General features: G+C 41.9%; 1 protein-coding gene across 1 annotated transcript in view; it reads left to right on the forward strand.

The window, feature by feature from the left end:
- Positions 1–21366, forward strand: part of MRPL3 (mitochondrial ribosomal protein L3) — a 157097-nt gene that overhangs the window by 131722 nt on the left and 4009 nt on the right. Inside the window, exons 8-9 of the mRNA XM_075316633.1 lie at positions 3813–3890; positions 4006–4083. Of these exons, the coding sequence (XP_075172748.1) occupies positions 3813–3890; positions 4006–4083 (156 nt within the window). The remainder of the gene's footprint in view (positions 1–3812; positions 3891–4005; positions 4084–21366) is intronic.

Below are 21366 nucleotides of genomic sequence, written 5' to 3' on the forward strand. Positions count from 1 at the left end.
GAGGTTTCAAAATCATGACTACGGGGAGCGCGGTCCCTATAGAATTGATTCACTCCATGTTTTTAACAATGTCACCACGGTGGTGCATCTCCGCCATCAGGGCAGTACAAGATCCGGCGCTCTGAAGTCGGTGTCCTCCCGAATTTTCCTCTGGGCAGAGACGTTCCTGCTGTCCCTCTCTGCGGTCCACCTAAAGGTGTCCTTGAATCTTCAAGCGGACTTCCGAAGTCGTGAGGATGTTCACCCAGGAGAGTGGAGCTTTGGACCAAGCAGTGTTCTGCTCTCTGGTGGCAAGGTGGGGTACACTGGAGATTGACCTGTTTGTGTCAGATGGAAATCGAAAAGTCGCAACATTTTTCTCCCTGAATCCACGTGACAACGCAATGGCGGTGGATGCCTTCTGCCGCACCTGGTCCTTTTGTCTGGCCTATGCCTTCCCATCTGTCCCTCCTTCTGGCAAGAACCCTGCAAAAGATCAGAGAGGATGAAGTCCCAACTATCCTAGTAGCTCCTCTGTGCCCAAAGAGGAGTTGGTACAGCTTGATCATGGCTCTCAAAGTCCATGGCCCGATCCTCCTGAGTCTAGACCCCAGCTTCCTTATCCCAGGGTCTGCTATTCCACCCGGATCCTCAAAAGGTGAAGTTAGCTGCCTGGCTTCTGAGGCCCAGGGCCTTTCTGAAAAAGTTGTGGCTACTTTGCAAAAGAACCGTAAACCAGTTACTAACAGTATTTACAATGAAATCTGGATGAGATTCTCCTCCTGGTGTGGTTCTCATCCTCCAGACCCATTCTTGCCTAACATAGCGCAAATACTAGACTTCCTCCAGAATGGATTGGACTTGGGCCTTAAGCCCAGCACATTGAAGGTGCAGGTTTCGGCTCTCAGTTCCGTCTTCAATACGGATCTGGCAAGTCATCGCTGGATCCGCCGATTTATGGTGTCCACTAGTAGGATTTGTCCATGGCAGAGGGTCCTCACACCATCCTGAAACCTCTATGTGGTCCTGACTGGACTTTCTCGGTCTCCTTATGAACCTCTGTCATTCTGTAGCATATGATCTCTCTCTCTCACAAGGCTGCATTTCTTGTTGCAATTACTTCTGCTCGGAGAGTCGGGGAGCTTCAAGCCTTATCCATCCGGGAACCATACTTGACCATCAGAGATGACAGCATTGTCTTTCGGCTGGACCCTTTCTTCCTTCCCAAGGTGGTCTTGAATTTCCATCACTCCCAATCCATCGTTCTTCCTTCCTGCTCTCAGCATCTTTAAACTCCATGAGAGGAAGTATTCCATTCTCTGTATGTTCGCAGGACGGTGTTACACTATCTAGACCTGACGGCGCCTTGGCGTATTAATCACAACCTATTTTTCCAACCCTTCGGTCGGAATAAGGGCAAAAAGGTGGCTAAAAGCACTATAGCCAACTGGATCGTGTGAGTCATTAAAGAAGCCTACCTCAACCAGCATCTGTCACCACCGACTGGATTTACTGGACATTCCACCAGATCTACTTCTGTCTCCTGGGCTGAACGGGCAGGGGCTTCTCCCGAGCAGATCTGCAAGGCAGCTATCTGGTCTTCGCTACATACTTTCACGAAGCATTATCGTTTGGACCTGGATTCCAACAGGGATTTGGCTTTTGGCAGGAAAGTCCTGCAGGCTGTGGGTCCCCCCTAGGTATTAATTCGTTGGTATTCCTCCTATGCTATCATGGCAGGTGACTAGAGAAATAAGAATTATTCTTACCGTTAATTTGGTTTCTAGAAACCTTCCACGACAGCACTTATTTCCCTCCCTATTGCTCAATATTTTCTGTAATGTGTTTTTATACTTCTCATATGCTATGGGTTCTTTGTAAGACACTGGCTAATGGAGGTGGGAGGGTCCTTTTAACCTCTCTTGTACTTCCTGTCCCTATTAGGGCTTGGAGAGGCAACCTCCTATGCTGTCATGGAAGGTTCATAGAAACTGAATTAACAGCAAGAATAATTCTTATTTCACTTACAGATTAGTGATGAGGATGTCCTAGACGCTGCCATTACTAATCAAGGGTTTAGTAGCGGCTGCGGGCTGCTATTAACCCCTTATTACCCCGATTGCCACCGGACGTGGGCAGTCAGGAAGAGCCGTTAAAGCGCCGGGCTTGTCGCATCTAATAGATGCAACAATTCTGAGGCGGCTGGAGGCTGATATTTTTAGCCTGGGTCCTCCCCAGCCTAAGAATACCATCCCCCAGCTGACTTTCTTAGCTGGGTACCAAAATTGGGGGGGAACCGCACATCGTTTTTTTTTTAACTATATAAATAACAAATAAAAGCCGTATGCGGTTCCTCTTCTTTTGATACACAGCCAAGATAAGCACAGGACTGGGGCTGTAGTTGCAATCCCGTGCTGTAATGTCTGCATACTTTATTACATCCTCCCCGTCTCAGGAGATGTGGTATGATCAGACATGGCCATTACACAGTACATAGCAGGGACTCCTATACAAGATTATCTCAGCACAGGGACATTTGTTTTTAAACACATAATATATTATTATTATAAGATCTGTTGATTAAAATCAACTTTAAAATGAATGTTGATTGTGGGAAAACCCCTTTAAGTCGATAAAGAGAAGACTTCATGAGGGCAAATACAAGTTGTAAACCATTAGTCAGCCTTAAAAATAGGTCAGATTAGACTTTGCCAAAAACACGTAAAGAAGCCAGCCCAGTTCTGGAAAAACATTCTTTGGACAGATGTAAATAAGATTAACATACCAGAATGATGTGAAGAATAAAGTATGGAAAAGGCTTTTGAAGGCTCATGATCCAAAGCACTCCACATCCTCTGCTATGTTTGGCTTCCAATGACACTGGTCACTACTGTTTATCCATGATGCTACTGGACTGAAGACAGAAGCAGTGGGATGAATTCTACAGTGTACAGGGTGATACTTTCTGCTCAAAATAAATCAAATGCAGCAAGCTTGATTGGACGTGGCTTCACAGTACAGATGGACAATTACACAAAAAATGCTGCAAAAGCAATTCAGGATTTTAAGGAAGTGGAATATTCTGCAATGGTCGAGTCAACCACCAGATCTCGACCCTATCGAGCTGCATTTCACATGATTAAGACAAAACCTATTTCGACCCCATCAAGCATTTCACATAATTAAGAATAAACTTAAGTCAGAAAGACCCACAAATAAGCAACAACTGAAGTCAGCTGCAGTAAAGGCTGACAAAGCATCACAAAGGAGGAAACCCAGTGTTTGGTGACGTCCATGCATCTCAGTTGTCTCATTTTTAAATAAAAAGTGTCATTGTCCAAATATTTCTGTACCTAAGTGTATATATTTACTTTATTTTGCCTAAAGACTAATCTCTCTCTTTATGGAGATTCCTTATGCTCCTCTGGAAATTTAAATTTGCAAATACCCTCTTCAGAGAGGAAGAGGACTGTAACTCTAATGCCACCTGTTTGATGACGCAATACGGAAAGTTAATTTCATCCCATTTTAACAAGTCGTGCCACGTGACTTAGGATAACAAGCCAAATCAGTAACACAATTTGCATTCATATGTTTGAGAGGTTACATTTTGTTAGGCTTCTGTGAACTTTATATAAAAAAAATAAATTAATAAATATAAAATTGTACTGACACCATTGTACATGTATCAATGTGACAATTTGGGCAATGCTAGCTACATATTTCTCTATAATATTAATGGTGAAGAACAATCAATACAAATTATTTTTACACAAACTCTATTTTTGCTGAACTCTCGAAGTGAACGCATGATTTTTTTTTTTTTCAAACAGGATCCGGCTCGTGTATTTCCAGGTACAAAAATGCCTGGTCCGTTAGGGAACTTCTACAGGACTTCTTACGCACTTAAGGTTAGTTGTTCTCTAGTTAACATTTCTTAGCTAGTTTAAACATACTGTTTGGCTTTTACATACCACTTTTTTTCAGTTTCCATCAAAATATTTATCTTTTTATTCCGTTATTTAGGTGTGGAGAGTGAATACAAAACACAACATCATATACGTCAATGGTTCTGTCCCTGGGCATACAAATTGTTTAGTTAAGGTAAGATATAATTATTCATTTTTTTAATGATATTTCAAAAATATGCTTTTGTTACTCAGAGAATGGTAGGTATTGCAGTTTAAAAAAAAATAACAGTATAATTCCAACCCCTTGTTTTAAACACAGGTCATTTAGGTTGTTTTTGATTGTCAGGTCCATTATGCGTGACGTCACAAATCTACACTTTTACCTAACGCGGGGACCTTTTAGGCCCCAGTGCAAATCATATGGAGAAACTCACATAAATAACTTTTACAACTTTATTTAAAAATTACAAAATAAGATATGAATAATGCACAACATTTTAATTATATTTTTTTGCAGAAAACACCAAAAAACATTTTTTTTTCCAAATTTCAAACAAAGATGAAAAACACACAAAGGTATATAAATCTAGAGTAAACTAGCTGCAGCTACATTTCTTTTCTTACTTTTTCTTTTCAATTTTATTGGTCTTCCAAACAATTTTCAAATATTATCTTTTCTGAAGAATGTTCTTTACAGACATTTTCCCCACAAGTGGTACAGTATCGCTCAGTTTTCCTCGCTAAGTTTCTAGGACAAATGAAACAACGCTTTAGTTTTTTTTTTCCCTGGCCCTGGAACATCCTAAAACTGTACGCCACACTGTTTCATTGCTTCTTTAGTTTGCTTTGGCAAGCATTTCATGTTGCTTGGCTTAATCATGTGAGGCATTACAAGTTCATGTCAAAGGTCTTTCAAAAATAGACGGCTCCTGTCCTTCCTCCTTGCATGGAATTCTGGATGAGTTTCTGTATAAATAATGAATGAATTCAGGGCTTCTACATCAAGCATATTTGAAAACGTTTCTACAGGCCAACGTCTCGTTTCAATTTCTTGTCATTGCTGTCAATACTACAATCATGATGTATGGTACTGAGTAATATAACGGATTTTTCCTTCTTATCTTTGTAAGAGACCAGTGTCGCTTTGTTGTTGAAACCAATGACACTCTTATAAAGCGCTCACTGTGGATTGTGTTTCATTGCTTGAGGAATTTCTCGTCGGTTGCGCTTCATAGCACCAACAAGTGTTAACAGCTTTTTCAAGCAGAAAATTGCCCAGTACAACATTGGTAAAATAATTGTCCATGGTAATGTTTCTACCTGAATTGTATATTGGTAAGGCAAGTGTTTTCATAATCTCAGACCCTAGATCTTTCTGTATTGGCTCATCAACTTCTTTGCCACAGTAGCTTAGCCCATTTAAGCCATAATAATTTGCAGAATCACACATCCAGAATATTTTTATTCCATACTTGGCTGGTTTACTGGACATGTATTGTATGAATTTGCAACGTCCTCTGAAGGGTACAAGTTGCTCATCTACTGTAACATTAGTACTAGGATTGTAAAGTTTGGTGCAATTTTTGATAAATATGTTCCAGACATAACTGATAGGGGCTAATTTGCCTGTTTGGAACCTCGATGCACGAGTTCGCTTATCATCAAATCGAATGTTTCTTCTAATTTCCTCATATCTGTGCACTGCCATTGTCGCTTTATAGTGTGGATCAGAAAGTGGGTCCAGAAATAATTCTCTAATTGGAACATCACACAACTTTTGACTCACTATCAGCAGTAAAAGTCCAATATATGCATAAAGTTCCTCTTTTAAGATATTTTTCCAGGACTTATTTTTTGCAGAAATGATACACCTTCCTTCTATCTTTGAACATAAAAGGACCTCTTCTGCAATATTGTCAGAAAAAAAGTACAGAATATGTCTTTAGGGTAAAAGTACCTGGGACATCCCACAGCTCCTTGAGCATGTCTCACAATATTATGTATTGGAGTACGTCCAACTAATGAAGGATTACTGTCCCAAAAAATATTTGTTTTGAATGATCTACTTATCACTTCTTCAGGATCCACTGGATCCACTTCTTCATCATCAGAAGAATCACTGGATGAGGATGTTTGATTAGCTGGTGGCAGATATTCTTCAGCAGACAAAGATAGTTCACTTTCATCATCACTTTGAAACATAATTGCTTCAATATCTTGGTCAGTTAGACGCTTGGAGGAAGAGTGACACACTGTAAGGGTTAGGTGCCTCCTTCCTCCTCTCACCCTCAGTAGCTTTTACCTTTTATACTTTCTTTTAGGTGGTGTACAATTCTCTGGATTTTTGTGGCTCACAAGCTCTAGCCTTTGCAAGCTTCTTATAGATACAAAGATACTGAAAATGAGTCAAACTTCTTCCTAACATCATAACATCACAAGTCCTTCAGCAATTAGCTTACAGTGTATCTTGTCCTCAGTACTCTCTACACAGCTCATTACTGTGTTCAGAGGAAGCTGAGATTATGTCCTTATCACTTCCTCCCAAAATCATATGACATCCTTACATGGCATGATTCACCCTACCTCCCCCTTCCCCCCCTCCCGGCCCCTCCACCAGTAACCCTGACTACAAAGTATACAACTATAAAGTAACTTGAGACACAAACACTGCTGAGTACATGATAAAAATTGCAGGGGCCTGTAAGGCCCCCGTTCCATACAGATGTGGTTTTCCCCAAAAAAGCATTGTTACACCAAAATGCCTATCAAAAAAAATTATATGAATAACTGGATATTATCAACAACGACATACTTGAGGAATACCTAGAGTTTCAAAATTCTATAGATAATAGCAAAAAAGCACTGGGGCATAAAAGGTCCCCGATACGTATTCTAGGGTTAATACCCTGCTTCCTAGAAAATAAGACCTACCCCAAAAATAAGCCCTATTAGGATTTTGGGGGCTTTTTGAGTATGCTGAAAATATAAGCCCTATTCCTAAAATAAGTCCTAGTTGCGGTTCCATAAGAAAGTGTCCAAGCAGCTTAAAAAGGTAAAGAATACAGCAGGACTCTTCATCAAAGAAAACAGACACGCCCAAAAGAAAGCAGACATGCCCAAAGGAAAGCAGACACCCCAGGCCCCCAGAAAAAAAAATCACACTCCCCAGACCCCAAACAATCACAGTTGGCAAGTGCTGATGTTGGATGGGCTCTCACACAGAGATCTGCATCAGTCAGGTCCCTCGCTTTTCCATCTGGATTTTACTGCAGTTCTTGTAAACAGATTGGGTACCAGTATCACTCCACACAAGTGTTCACTGTTTCCAGTTACCAGGGGAAGCTATCTGCTGTAGAATGCAAGGGGAGCTGACAGCGATGCAGATTTGTATGTGAGAGGAGCCCATTCACTTGCCAACTCTAATTTTTTGGGGTCTGATAAGTGGGATTTTTTTAGAGGGTGCCTGCTTTCTTTTGATAAACTTAGAAGTACATAAAGAATAATAAATGTAAGCAGGTAATTTAAGCCATTGTATATCTACTATATACCTACCACTATAGGATGGGTTCTGCATCATGAGAATAGCAGATCACATAAGAAAATGTTTATCTAAACCAGTGATAGGATTAACACAAAATATTGATGTTCCAGAATATGATGACATCATTATATTTAAATGTTGATTATTTTTTTTATTTTGTTTTTGTTCAAGAATAAATGGGGATTCTTGTTTATGGGAAAATATGACATCCCCTGAAAATAAGTCTTAGCCGCATCTTTCAGAGCAAAAAAAATGAGACCCTGTCTTATTTTCGGGGAAACACAGGTAGTATTGTTGGGTCATCAATGTAATGGTAGTCGGCAAACCCCTTTAAGGGATGTCTCCAGTAATGCTGGCTCCATGTCCCATTAGATGTTTAAAAGTAAAGACAGCAGAGGCTGGGTACTATGGCAGCCAGTCATTTGAACCATTATAATTATAAAAATAAATACAAATTTCCTTTACATACTTTATCAATAAATACCATGGTGTATATACCCCAGCAAATGTAAGTACAGGTCAAACTTGTTATGTGAGATTCAAATTGTCTCTCCAGGACTAGAGACAAACTCTAGCGCAGCGCCACCTATTGGAAGTAGCGATCCTAAAAGTTAAATGTGGATTTTTAACAATCCTTTACATATAACTTAGGATATATATGTCAGATCAGAATCCCAATTTGCAGACACGGTGTTTCGGGGTGCTAGCCCCTCGTCAGTGCAAAGTATGGGGTGTCTGATCTGGCTCATGAGAAAGCTATGTGGGGATCATGGGGGAACACTATTCTCCTTATGGAGACTTTGCAAGCCAGTCTGGCTGCTTTCAAGTAAGGGGACTTATAGCTGCCATGCCCCTCTGCAAAATATTCAAATTGTCTCTCCAGGAGAGTTGTGAGGTTAACATTGTTGCCATATCTTTTTACATTGTGCTGCTGTATTATGGGAAGATACTTCTTGTAGTGCACATGTGGTATGCACATACTGTGAGAATACCTTGTCATTCTCCCTTCCAGCCAGCTTACATAGTTATACTATTTAAAAGCCACTGTCAGGCATGCCGTTGTATGTTTAGTGCATATGTTATCTAGCAGACTTTAAATATGTACGCCAAGCACCCAGTGGGCACAGCCCTAACTTACAGAAAACTAGACCACAATTGATTAGATCTTGGATTGTTAGGCTATGTGCGCACAGTGCGTTTTTCGCGGCGTTTTTGCGCGTTTTTCGGGTGCGTTTTTGGCCTCAAAACTGCAGGACTTTGCTTCCCCAGCAAAGTCTGAGTTTTCATTTTTGCTGTCCGCACACATCTGTTTTTTTATAGCTGCGTTTTTGTGGTGCCACAAAAACGCAGCATGTCAATTATTCCCGCGTTTTTCACTGCGCTTTTCATCCATTGAGTTCAATGGGATGTTGAAAGACGCAATGAGAAACGCAAATAGCTGCGTTTTGGTGCGTTTCTAAGACCAAAAACGCAACTATAAACGCAGGAGGTGGGTAGTAAAGTGACGTGTACAGGAAGAGGATTCCTTCTGTCAGTAAATACAGAAGCGTGAATCCTCCCGGGACCGTCACCGTCGCGTCCACCTCCCGTCCTGTGCATGTATGCTGCCGTGCGGCGCCATGTACAGGCAGGAGGTGGAAGCGGCTGCGAAAACAAAAGTTAACAGTAGAAAAAAAAAAGTTATACTCACCTGTCTGCAGACTCCCGGTGCCATGCCCGCTCCCATCTCCTCTCACGGTATCGCCACCCCCGCTCCGGCTGTGTGCAGACGGCCGGGAAACCTCCGATGGATGCAGGACCTGGCGATGGATCACCTGATGCAGTCACCTGACGCATCAGGTGATCGTAAGTATCGCGGTGACGCGGGCGCCCGGCCGGTATCAGCGGATGCGTCAGGAGACTTCATCCCTGATTACCGGCAGCTGCTGCAGCGATCGGACAGGATCAGACTCTCGCCCCATCGCTGCAGGAGCTGCCGGTAATCAGCACATAAGTGAGTTTGGTTTTTTTTGTTTTTTTTTTGCACCAATGCATCAGCTGATTGTATAATCGGCTTTTATACAATCAGCTGATGTGTGATGTGATTCAGGCACTTGATCCTGACACATCATCTGATCGCTTTGCCTTCCAGCAAACCGATCAGATGATATTGGATCCGGATTGGACGGCGCGGGACCCTGACCCAGGATTACTGCGGAGGGGGGTTTCATTATTTCAATAAAGATGGAGTCACTAATTGTGTTGTGTTTTATTTCTAATAAAAATATTTTTCTGTGTGTTGTGGTTTTTTTTTATCTTTACTAGAAATTCATGGTGGCCACGTCTAATATTGGCGTGACACCATGAATTTCGGGCTTAGGGCCAGCTATACAGCTAGCCCTAACCCCATTATTACCCGGCGAGCCACCCGGCATCAGGGCAGCTGGAAGAGTTGGATACAGCGCCAGAAGATGGCGCTTCTATGAAAGCGCCATTTTCTGGGGTGGCTGCGGGACTGCAATTCACAGTGGGGGTGCCCAGAAAGCATGGGCACCCTGCACTGTGGATTCCAATCCCCAGCTGCCTAGTTGTACCCGGCTGGACTCAAAAATTGGGCGAAGCTCACGTCATTTTTTTTTTAAATTATTTCATGAAATTCATGAAATTTAAAAAAAAAGGGCTTCCCTATATTTTTGGTTCCCAGCCGGGTACAAATAGGCAGCTGGGGGTTGGGGGCAGCCCGTACCTGCCTGCTGTACCCGGCTAGCATACAAAAATATGGCGAAGCCCACGTCATTTTTTTTGTTTGGGGGGGCAAATAAATCCTGCATACAGTCCTGGAAGGAGGATGCTGAGCCTTGTAGTTCGACAGCTGCTGTCTGCTCTCCTGCATACACTATTGGATGGAGTATGCTGAGCCTTGTAGTTCTGCAGCTGTCTGCTCTTCTGCATACACTAGTGGAGAATGAAGAACACATTGAAGAAGGAAATGACATCAGACCTTTTTTTTTTTGTTTACTGATAAAAAACACATAAAGACGCAGTGAGCAAAAACGCAGCAAAACGCAGCAAAAAAACGCACCAAATCGCGGCAAAACGCGTGCGTTTTTTGCCGCGTTTTTTCGACGCAGGTGCGTTTTTGTGCGTTTTTAGCGGCCAAAAACGCAGCGTCAAAAAGACGCAGTGTGCGCACATAGCCTAAATGTGAAGAATAAGAAAAATATATAGTTTTGACCATTGATCATACAATCAGCTTCACTTGTGATAGCTTAAACTTTGGCCTCTTGTGCTGTATTGTGGAAAGGCACATTTTTTGTGTCTGTTTGTTTCACCCAGGAGAACTCCAGCTCTGATGAAGTAAGTCTTTTGACAACAAAAATGGGTATTCACTGTGTACAAAGGCATGTTCAGTGAATAGCCAGTGACCTGGTTCCTTCTATTACCTTGCAATTTTCTTTCTTAAACTCTTAACAGAGTTCTGCTCGGCAATTCTGTTTCTGTGTATATGCTTTTGCTGAGGACAGTCATCAGTGCCTAACCATGTATGATAAAAATATATTTTTTTAAATTTTTTTGGAGGGGGAAATGGAAGTGTACATGTGGTATTTAATTTAACAAAGAAATTAAAAAAAAGATAAATAGTTTCAAAAGAGTTTATGATGTTTTATACACAACTGTAGTAAGGTTAGTCACTAATGTACAGGCATTAGCTGCAATGCCCACTATAAGCATGTATTACATGTAGGCAAGAGTCACACTTGCGCGTGATGCGTGCAAGGATCGCCTCGACTGAGCCGGTCAGCTCCATAGAAATACATGCAGCTGTTCATTCCTGTCCAGAGAGCAGCCAGTCATACCGGGTGATGCGATCCGAACCTCACGCAAGTGTGACTCAAGCTGTAATCTGATGTTGAAGCTCCTCTAGATCTGTACCTTCATCGCTGTCTGAGCAGTAACATGTTTGACATGCGGACAAGCAGGCTGTGCCTTTGTGCGCCGTTTGTGAAGTCACTGATAGGATTTTATTACACTAATAAAAGGGATGGAATAAAGGCAATGTTTTTGAGAAAGGAATAGAATCTTTACATTGGTATTCCTTTCCAAAAGTATGCTCCAAAAACATTAAAACAACTGTGCTGCACAGAACTATGCAAGATTATGAAAATTAATATACGTCCCTACAATTGCATCATCTACTGATGAGCACTCAGACACATTTAGGCTATGTGCACACATTGTAGATTTGGTGCAGGCATTTTTCTGCATCAAATCTGCACCTTCTGGCAGAAAAACGCACCAAGAAAGCATGTGTTTTCAGTGCGTTTTTGTGCCATGCATTTTTCTTAATGAAGTCAGTTGGCAGAAGGGCTGAAAAATTCAGGCAAAAACGCACCAACAAGTGACATGCTGCAGAATATTTTCTGCACCAACTCTAAAAAGGAAAAAATAAGCAACGTGAGCAGAACACTTCAGTATTCTCATTGACTTTGCGCGCATAGATGTCATAAAGATGGGCATGCAGATTTGTGTCAAAATCTGCATCACAAACTCACTGTGTACACACAGCCGTTAAGTACTTTTTTGTAAACTCAGAAAAGCCCTTCAAAATCACATTAGTATATTATTTGTGGTCATCATGTAATGTATGTATCTGTTTTGAGAGGAGCTTTTTAGTTTTCTTGTTTTCATAAAAAAGGTTTAAAAAAAATTATTTGGATTGTGAATTTGTCAAAAGATCTTTGCAGTTAAATATTTATTCAACAATAAAGGATATATACACAGTAGAATGACACAATAAAACAATTAAAACCAACAAAGTGTGGTAAAGAAACATCCCCAGCTACACATAATAGAGTGGGCAAATAAACTGAAGATAATTGAAGTATGCGAGGGGCTGCTGATAAGTCTTTGGCTTTGTGATCTTTTTTTGTTTCTATGGTAACAAATGTTACATCTTATGAAAGCCTTATGTGTCTAATATATGTTTTCAAAATGTTGTGTTTGTTGCTTATGGTAACAGTGTTCTACGCACACAGGAAAACAAAATGGCGAGGTCTAATGTGATATTCACAGCAACTGAAAGCAGAGAAGTGATAAAATCCTTGTTTTTGCAAGGAAAGTCCGCAAAGGATATTCATGGTGATATGTCACAGACATTGGGGGATCAATGCCCTTCATATTCCACAGTTACAGTGCCTTGCAAAAGTATTTGGCCCCCTTGAGTTTTTCAACCTTTTTCCACATTTCAGGCTTCAAGCATAAAGATGATAAAAAATTTAAATTTTATGGTGAAGAATCAACAAGTGGGACACAATTGTGAAGATGAACGATATTTATTGCTTATTTGAAATTTTGGAAAAAATAAAAAACTGAAAATTGGAGCGTGCAATATTATTCGGCCCCTTTACTTTCAGTGCAGCCAGACTTTATTGGATCCCCAAAATAATTAATGGCACATAACACATAACCAGCAAAACACACAAATGTAACAGGCAACAGAGTCTCACCCTTCCGCTGACTCACCAGGGATTTGAATGTCAGTGCTTCAGAGCTTCCAGGGCTACTTACTCCAATCCAGCAGCACCCCGCTTTTGGCGGGCACCCACCGAGAATGGAATAACACCAGATTTAGGAAGCTCGCTGAGGTCTGCAAAGTCTGTAGCCAGGTGACCAAATTGTCCCAACCTGGTCTCTGGTATGATGATATAATCCTGGAAGCCGGAGTCGAAATCCCTAGACTGTGGTATGGTATCCAATCGGAATCGAAGTTCCTAGATTGAAGCCATGTAGCCAAGTGATCCTCTAGTCGGAGCCAAAGTCCCTAGACCGAGTCCACAATGCATCCTGGTTCTGATCCCCTACCAGCTCCTAAGAGCTTAGACTGGATCATGCAACATCCATCAACAACTGGTGACTTAAAGAAGTCCCTTTTTATAGCCATAGCCTTCCCTTCAGATATACTGTGCCCTTATCGGATTGGTTGTACAAGATTGCTTCTCTTAGGGGTGCTTCACACACAGCGAGCTCGCTGCCGAGATCGCTGCTGAGTCACGCTTTTTGTGACGCAGCAGTGACCTCATTAGCGATCTCGCTGTGTGTGACACTGAGCAGCGATCTGGCCCCTGCTGCGAGATCGCTGCTCGTTACACACAGCCCTGGTTCGTTTTCTTCAAAGCCGCTCTCCCGCTGTGACACACAGATCGCTGTGTGTGACAGCGAGAGAGCGACAAATGAAGCGAGCAGGAGCCGGCATCTGACAGCTGAGGTAAGCTGTAACCAAGATAAACATCGGGTAACCAAGGTGGTTACCCGATATTTACCTTAGTTACGAGCCTCTGCAGCTCTCACGCTGCCTGTGCTGCCGGCTCCGGCTCTCTGCACATGTAGCTGCTGTACACATCGGGTTAATTAACCCGATGTGTACAGCAGCTAGGAGAGCAAGGAGCCAGCGCTAAGCAGTGTGCGCGGCTCCCTGCTCTCTGCACATGTAGCTGCTGTACACATCGGGTTAATTAACCCGATGTGTACTGTAGCTATGGTAGGAGAGCAAGGAGCCAGCGCTCAGTGTGCGCGGCTCCCTGCTCCCTGCACACACAGCTGTGCGCTGGTAACTAATGTAAACATCGGGTAACCATACCCGATGTTTACCTTAGTTACCAGTCTCCGCAGCTTCCAGACGGCAGCTCCGTGCAAGCGCAGCGTCGCTTGCACGTCGCTGCTGGCTGGGGGCTGTTCACTGGTCGCTGGTGAGATCTGCCTGTTTGACAGCTCACCAGCGACCATGTAGCGATGCAGCAGCGATCCTGACCAGGTCAGATCGCTGGTCGGATCGCTGCTGCATCGCTAAGTGTGAAGGTACCCTTATTGGATGAATTTCAAGCTATATTCAAATATCCAGAGACAAGGATGAGATAGGTAAATTACATCACATCTAGCAATTCACTTAGTAATACAATGGGAAGTTCGCATAATTGAGTTATCTGGGTGTCTGGCCTTCAGTGGCCAAAACAATTACATGAGTCAACAAAAACTTCAATACTAAACTCCCAAGAGTCTTGTAGAACAATGAGGGCTTATCCCCCGTCTATAAACAAACTATCTTCATGTCTGGCTAAATTTTTAGAAATTTAACCCCTGCTAAGCATTGACAGAGTCCAGGTCGTTACATATATTTCATGTTTAGTTTGCACCTGTTCACATTTGTCTGTTAGGAAGTGCCAGCAGTATTCTCATTTTACAAGGAATGTATGACAGTAGCCGTTCTGTCCTGGAGAATCATTTTACCAGTTGATTTTTACTGAAGAGTAAATGCTTTAAAAAAAAAATGGCAGAATTGCATGGGGTTTTTTTTCACCGAATATGGAATTTTATTTTTTTAGTACATTATTATTATATGGTAAAATAGAAGATGAAAGAAATAAAAAGAGGGGATAAATAAGTTGTATCCATAGTTCAATGGGAAATACAATGCCTTGGTATTGTTCCTCAGCCTCAAACACTTTAATGGGTCTGAGCTGCAATATCATACTTGACCTACTGAGAACAGTGGCACTGTTTTTGCTTAAAAAGCAGACAATCTAAAGCCTTTAAAAGTCTTGTGAATTCTGATAAAGGGTTGACATATTGAGGGTTTTTTTTTTATTTTACTACCAGTACAAAATTACAGTGGATAAATAATGATGAAAGAATATTCAAGAAAACACACCCGTAATATCCACTGTATAAATCGATAAATGGCTTTTATGCACAAATTATACAACTTTAACATCCTGATATTGTTCCATCTCCTGAAACTTCCGAAGTGTAGAGATTGTGAGTCGAGAAGGATTATTACTTTCCATTCAGAGGTGCCACAGGAATACAAAACTGCCAATCTCCTGTCAGCCCTTAACTTAGAGAACGAACACACAACTCCTCTTCCTTTTGAAATGATCTGCCTAGCAATGTAAGATGCATTCTTTAGGAAAAAACCATTGATTTTTTTTTTATTCTATAGACAGTCACTATTTCTCTGTCCTTATTCTGGGGTTTGTTGAGGCGTCTGTTAGAGATGATGAATTGGTTTTCCTTTTTTTGTCTCCGAGATCAGAACCGACCTGCTAACTTGTATTGTTAGTGAGATGAGCTCGCTGACCTCTATATATTTTCACAGCCGAGTCTGTTAAAATTCTGTTTTATAATATTTTTTACATGAGACATTTCTATCCTGTAGTCCACAAATCAAATAACATATCTCCATTCCCTTTCTTTCCAATAATGTCTTATGAAAATATTATATATAGGTTTTACAAGACAATGTTGCCTTATTTTATAGTCACTAATATCCAAAAAGTGGGGAGGTGTTTTTTGAAGGGGCCTTTTCAAAAGTGATTTTACCAATATGTTAATTAGAGTAATAATAGAGTAGTACAGTGAGATTGCTGCAATGTGGCTACAGAGCAGGTATGAACATGGCCATTTTTATATACAAAACATCTAAAAAAATTATTATATATATATTTTTTCTTTTCTTAGTAGTTTCAATATATTAATATTTGTTTAATTTTGAAAGTGCCTGTAATCCTGAAAACCAGGTAAAGGGTTTTACTATCAAATCGCTTTCCAATCAGTAGCCAATGATCACAGAAACCAGAGATTTACTACTGTTAGGCTATGTTCACACTGGGCGTTTTTGCAGCATTTTTTAGCTACGGATTTGCCTTCGTTTTATTCAAATCCATGCTAATAAAAAACTGCTTTTTACAGTACCAGCAAAGTCTGAGATTTCTGAATTTTCATGCACACACACACAAACACCTGCAGATTTTTTCCTTACTTTTTTTGTCAAATACCTGCGTTTTTCCTGCAGATTTCATATAATGAGCATGTCAATTCTTTGCAGCGTTTTTGCAACCAACATTTTTTCATTGATCCAAACAGTTTTGTAGAAAAAACGCCACTAAAAAACGCACCAAAAACGCAGATGACTCAGGAGATTTCCTGCCACAAGGTCAGGTTTTGGTCAGGAAAAAAAAGCACCAAAAAAGCCCTGTGTGAACTTCAAGCCCTGTGTGCCTTATACACCTGAATAAGCATCACATTGAGTGGTTGGAAAAGAATAACCTGGCGTGGTAACCCTGGGGCTTATCAAAACACAGAAAAGAAACATATTGAACAGCTGAGCGCCATGGCCCTCTCTCTGCTTTGACAATATGCTTTAATAATTGTGATAATTGAATAGCTTTTCTTTAAAATATGGGTACTACTATTCCTTTCAACACAGTTTTCAGAAGAACGCAATGACGTTAAGAAAGAAACACTTTTAAAAGTACAAATTATAGACAGTCCATCAAAAATGAAAGCATTTTATGAGCCTTTTGTAGCATTCTCTCTACTTTTTTAAAGGGATTTCTTGCATATATCATACTAGCTGTACTACTCGGCTTCGCCCGGGTTAATAACTGCTGTTAACAAAATAGAATGTATTAACAAAAATGTTATTCTGCACACAAAAACCACAAAACAGATAGAAATGTAATTATTAAAAGGCAAAAACTAAGCTAATAGAAGCATTTCACAACATATATTTCAACACCACAGATATTCCACACAGATTTAACATCCTATGACCTCACACATACTGAGAATGTCCTTTGTTGCCTATATTAACCAATCAGAGCTCAGATTAATTAACTGTAGCAAAATAGAAGCTAAGCTGTGATTGGTTGCTATTGGCAGCCTGATAAATCTCCAGGCAACAGAAAGCCCTCCACCTGACAGTATATATTAGCTCACACATACACATAATAGACAGGTCATGTGACTGATAGCTGCCGTATTTCCTATGTGGTACATTTGTTGTTCTTGTAGTTTGGCTGCTTATTAATCAGATTTTTATTTGTGAAGGATAATACCAGACTTGTGTGTGTTTAGGGCGATTATGTGGCGAGGTTGGTGTATGTGTGGTGAGATGTGCTGAGGGTGGTATATGTACCAGACTTGTGTGTGTTTAGGGCGATTATGTGGTGAGGTTGGTGTATGTGTGGTGAGATGTGTGCTGAGGGTGGTATATGTGTTCAAGCACGTGGTAGTGTGTGGCGCATTTTGTGTGTGTGTTCATATCCCCGAGTGTGGTGAGTATCCCATGTTGGGGCCCCACCTTAGCAACTGTATGGTATATACTCTTTGGCGCCATCGCTCTCATTCTTTAAGTCCCCCTTGTTCACATCTGGCAGCTGTCAATTTGCCCCCAACACTTTTCGTTTCACTTTTTCCCCATTATGTAGATAGGGGCAAAATTGATTGGTAAATTGGAACGCGCAGGGTTATAATTTCGCCTCACAACATAGCACCCGGCGCTGCCCGGGATAGTAACTGTCTCTCTGTTTCTCTCCCATTCTCTGTCTGTCTCCCCCTCTGTATATATCTCTCTGTCTCTCTCTCTGTCACTTTTCCTGTCTGTCACTTTCCCTGTCTGTCACTTTCCCTGTCTGTCACTTTCCCTCTCTTTCCCTGTCTGTCTCTTTCCCTGTCAGTCTGTCTCTTTGTCTGTGTCTGTCTCTTTGTGTCTGTCTCTTACCCTGACTATGTCTGTTTTTTACCCTGTGTGTGTCTGCCTCTTTCCCTGTCTGTGTCTGTCTCTTTCCATGGCTGCATTGTGACACGCCAACATTCCATATAAGGGCGTGGCTGCGCATTCTTCTGAAGTTCTGGCTGCATTGTGGCTCCCAGCTCCATTTGCTTTAATGGAGGCAGGTTTTTTGGCGAATAACTGTAAAGAGCGGGGTTAAAATTTCCCCTCGAAACATAGACTATGACGCTCTCCGGGTCCAGAAGTGTGAGTGTGCAAAATTTTGTGGCTGTAGCTGCGACGGTGCGGATGCCAATCCCGGACACACACACACACACACACACACACACACACACACGCACACACATTTTCAGCTTTATATATTAGACTAGCTGTACTACCCGGCTTCGCCCGGGTTAATAACCGCTGTTAACAAAATAGAATATATTAACAAAAATGTATTCTGCACACAAAAACAAATAGATATAAATATTATTAAATTGTTGCCTATATTAACCAATCAGAGCTCAGATTAATTAACTGTAGCAAAATAGAAGCTAAGCTGTGATTGGTTGCTATTGGCAGCCTGGGAAATCTCCAGGCAACAGAAAGCCCTCCCCCCCTGACAGTATATATTAGCTCACACACACATATAGACAGGTCATGTGACTGACAGCTGCCGTATTTCCTATGTGGTACATTTGTTGTTCTTGTAGTTTGGCTGCTTATTAATCAGATTTTTATTTTTGAAGGATAATCCCAGACTTGTGTGTGTTTAGGGTGATTATGTGGCGAGGTTGGTGTATGTGTGGTGAGATGTGTGCTGAGGGTGGTATATGTGTTCAAGCACGTGGTAGTGTGTGGCGCATTTTGTATGTGTGTTCATATCCCCGAGTGTGGTGAGTATCCCATGTCGGGGCCCCACCTTAGCAACTGTACGGTATATACTCTTTGGCGCCATCGCTCTCATTTTTTAAGTCCCCCTTGTTCAAATCTGGCAGCTGTCAATTTTCCCCCAACACTTTTCGTTTCACTTTTTCCCCATTATGTAGATAGGGGCAAAATTGATTGGTAAATTGGAACGCGCGGGGTTAAAACTTTGCCTCACAACATAGCACCCGGCGCTGCCCGGGATAGTAACTGTCTCTCTGTTTCTTTCCCATTCTCGGTCTGTCTCCCCCTCTGTATATATCTCTCTGTCTCTCTCTATCTCTTTGTCTGTCTGTCTCTTTCCCTGTCTATCTCTTTCTCCGTATGTCTCAATCTCTTTCTCCGTCTGTCTCAATTACTTTCCCTGTCTGTCACTTTCCCTGTCTGTCACTTTCCCTGTCTGTCACTTTCCCTGTCTGTCACTTTCCCTGTCTGTCACTTTCCCTGTCTGTCACTTTCCCTGTCTGTCACTTTCCCTGTCTGTCACTTTCCCTGTCTGTCACTTTCCCTGTCTGTCACTTTCCCTGTCTGTCACTTTCCCTGTCTGTCACTTTCCCTGTCTGTCACTTTCCCTGTCTGTCTGTCTTTTTCCCTGTCTGTCTGTCTCTTTCCCTGTCAGTCTGTCTCTTTCCCTGTCAGTCTGTCTCTTTCCCTGTCAGTCTGTCTCTTTCCCTGTCAGTCTGTCTCTTTCCCTGTCAGTCTGTCTCTTTCCCTGTCAGTCTGTCTCTTTCCCTGTCAGTCTGTCTCTTTCCCTGTCAGTCTGTCTCTTTCCCTGTCAGTCTGTCTCTTTCCCTGTCAGTCTGTCTCTTTCCCTGTCAGTCTGTCTCTTTCCCTGTCAGTCTGTCTCTTTCCCTGTCAGTCTGTCTCTTTCCCTGTCAGTCTGTCTCTTTCCCTGTCAGTCTGTCTCTTTCCCTGTCAGTCTGTCTCTTTCCCTGTCAGTCTGTCTCTTTCCCTGTCAGTCTGTCTCTTTCCCTGTCAGTCTGTCTCTTTCCCTGTCAGTCTGTCTCTTTCCCTGTCAGTCTGTCTCTTTCCCTGTCAGTCTGTCTCTTTGTGTCTGTCTCTTACCCTGTCTATGTCTGTTTCTTACTCTGTGTCTGCCCCTTTCCCTGTTTGTGTATGTCTCTTTCCCTGGCTGCATTGTGACACGCCAACATTCCATATAAGGGCGTGGCAGCGCATTCTTCTGAAGTTCTGGCTGCACTGTGTCTCCCAGCTCCATTCGCTTTAATGGAGGCAGGTTTTTTGGCGAATAACTGTAAAGCATGGGGTTAAAATTTCCCCTCGAAACATAGCCTATGACGCTCTCGGGGTCCATACGTGTGAGTGTGCAAAATTTTGTGGCTGTAGCTGCGACGGTGCGGATGCCAATCCCGGACATGCACGCACGCACGCACGCACACACACACACACACACACACACATTCACATACACACACACATTCACATACACACACACACACACACACACATTCAGCTTTATATATAAGATTGATGAACAATCCTTAGGATTAGAGATGAGCTGACTCGTGGAAGCTCAGGTTCAGCCAGACTTTAGATAAAAGCTCAATTTAGGACCCAGACTTGATCCCCTTAGCCCGAGCCCCATATAAGTTAAGAACTAATGGGCTCGACCCGAGTAATGAGTATTATGGAAGTCAATGATTGGGCAGTTCGAGAGTCGAGAGAGGGCGGGGTGTTTTAGACACAACATCCGAAAATGTTGTTGCCCCCCCAGTGAGAGCCATTCAGAGACTGCAGGTTGCTCTCACTGGGCCAAGCACCGAGTGTACCAAAGCACCCTGTAGCTCGATTGAGTGGTTAGCATACGAACTGCACCCGAACTCTGACATGAACTTTCTCTTTTAGGCTGACCTATGTTTTTCATGTCAAAATGCAAATTTGACTTGTTTGAGATTTTGGGGAGGAGACCCATGAACTGGGCTACTGTAAGATGTTAACATTAATAGTCCAGTTTATATAGCAACAGAATATATGTATCGATTGGTAGATTTTAAAGACTACTTTTGGATTACGTTCTAAAGTACACATCTCGTATAGAAGTCTAGTTCAGTTTCAAAGGTCTGCAATCCACTAGATAACAACATACATTGTCAGTTAGCTAATATTACATAAATAATAATTTTAATATTTTGAAAATCCTCATGAGCCCAATTGTATTCAGTCTTTGCACACCCAGCCTGACTGACGGTTGCAGTTTGTCTTGAGCAGTGTGAGAACGCAGCAGGGCCAAGTGAAATGCACTGAAAAAAGCTGGTCAGTAAGGAAAGGTTGTTGGAAATTGGACAATTAAATTGAATAAAGGCCACTTTACACGCGTCAATTTATCGGGCGATCGCATGTGCGACGTGACATGTTCACATTGTATTTACGATATGCCGGTATCGCTTATTGGTTGTTTATTTGCTGTCACATGTAACGATCTCAAAATCGACGCATCAGCGATCAACGATATATTG

Source organism: Anomaloglossus baeobatrachus, chromosome 6 (assembly GCF_048569485.1).
Source record: "Anomaloglossus baeobatrachus isolate aAnoBae1 chromosome 6, aAnoBae1.hap1, whole genome shotgun sequence".
NCBI classification, from domain to species: Eukaryota; Metazoa; Chordata; class Amphibia; order Anura; family Aromobatidae; genus Anomaloglossus; species Anomaloglossus baeobatrachus.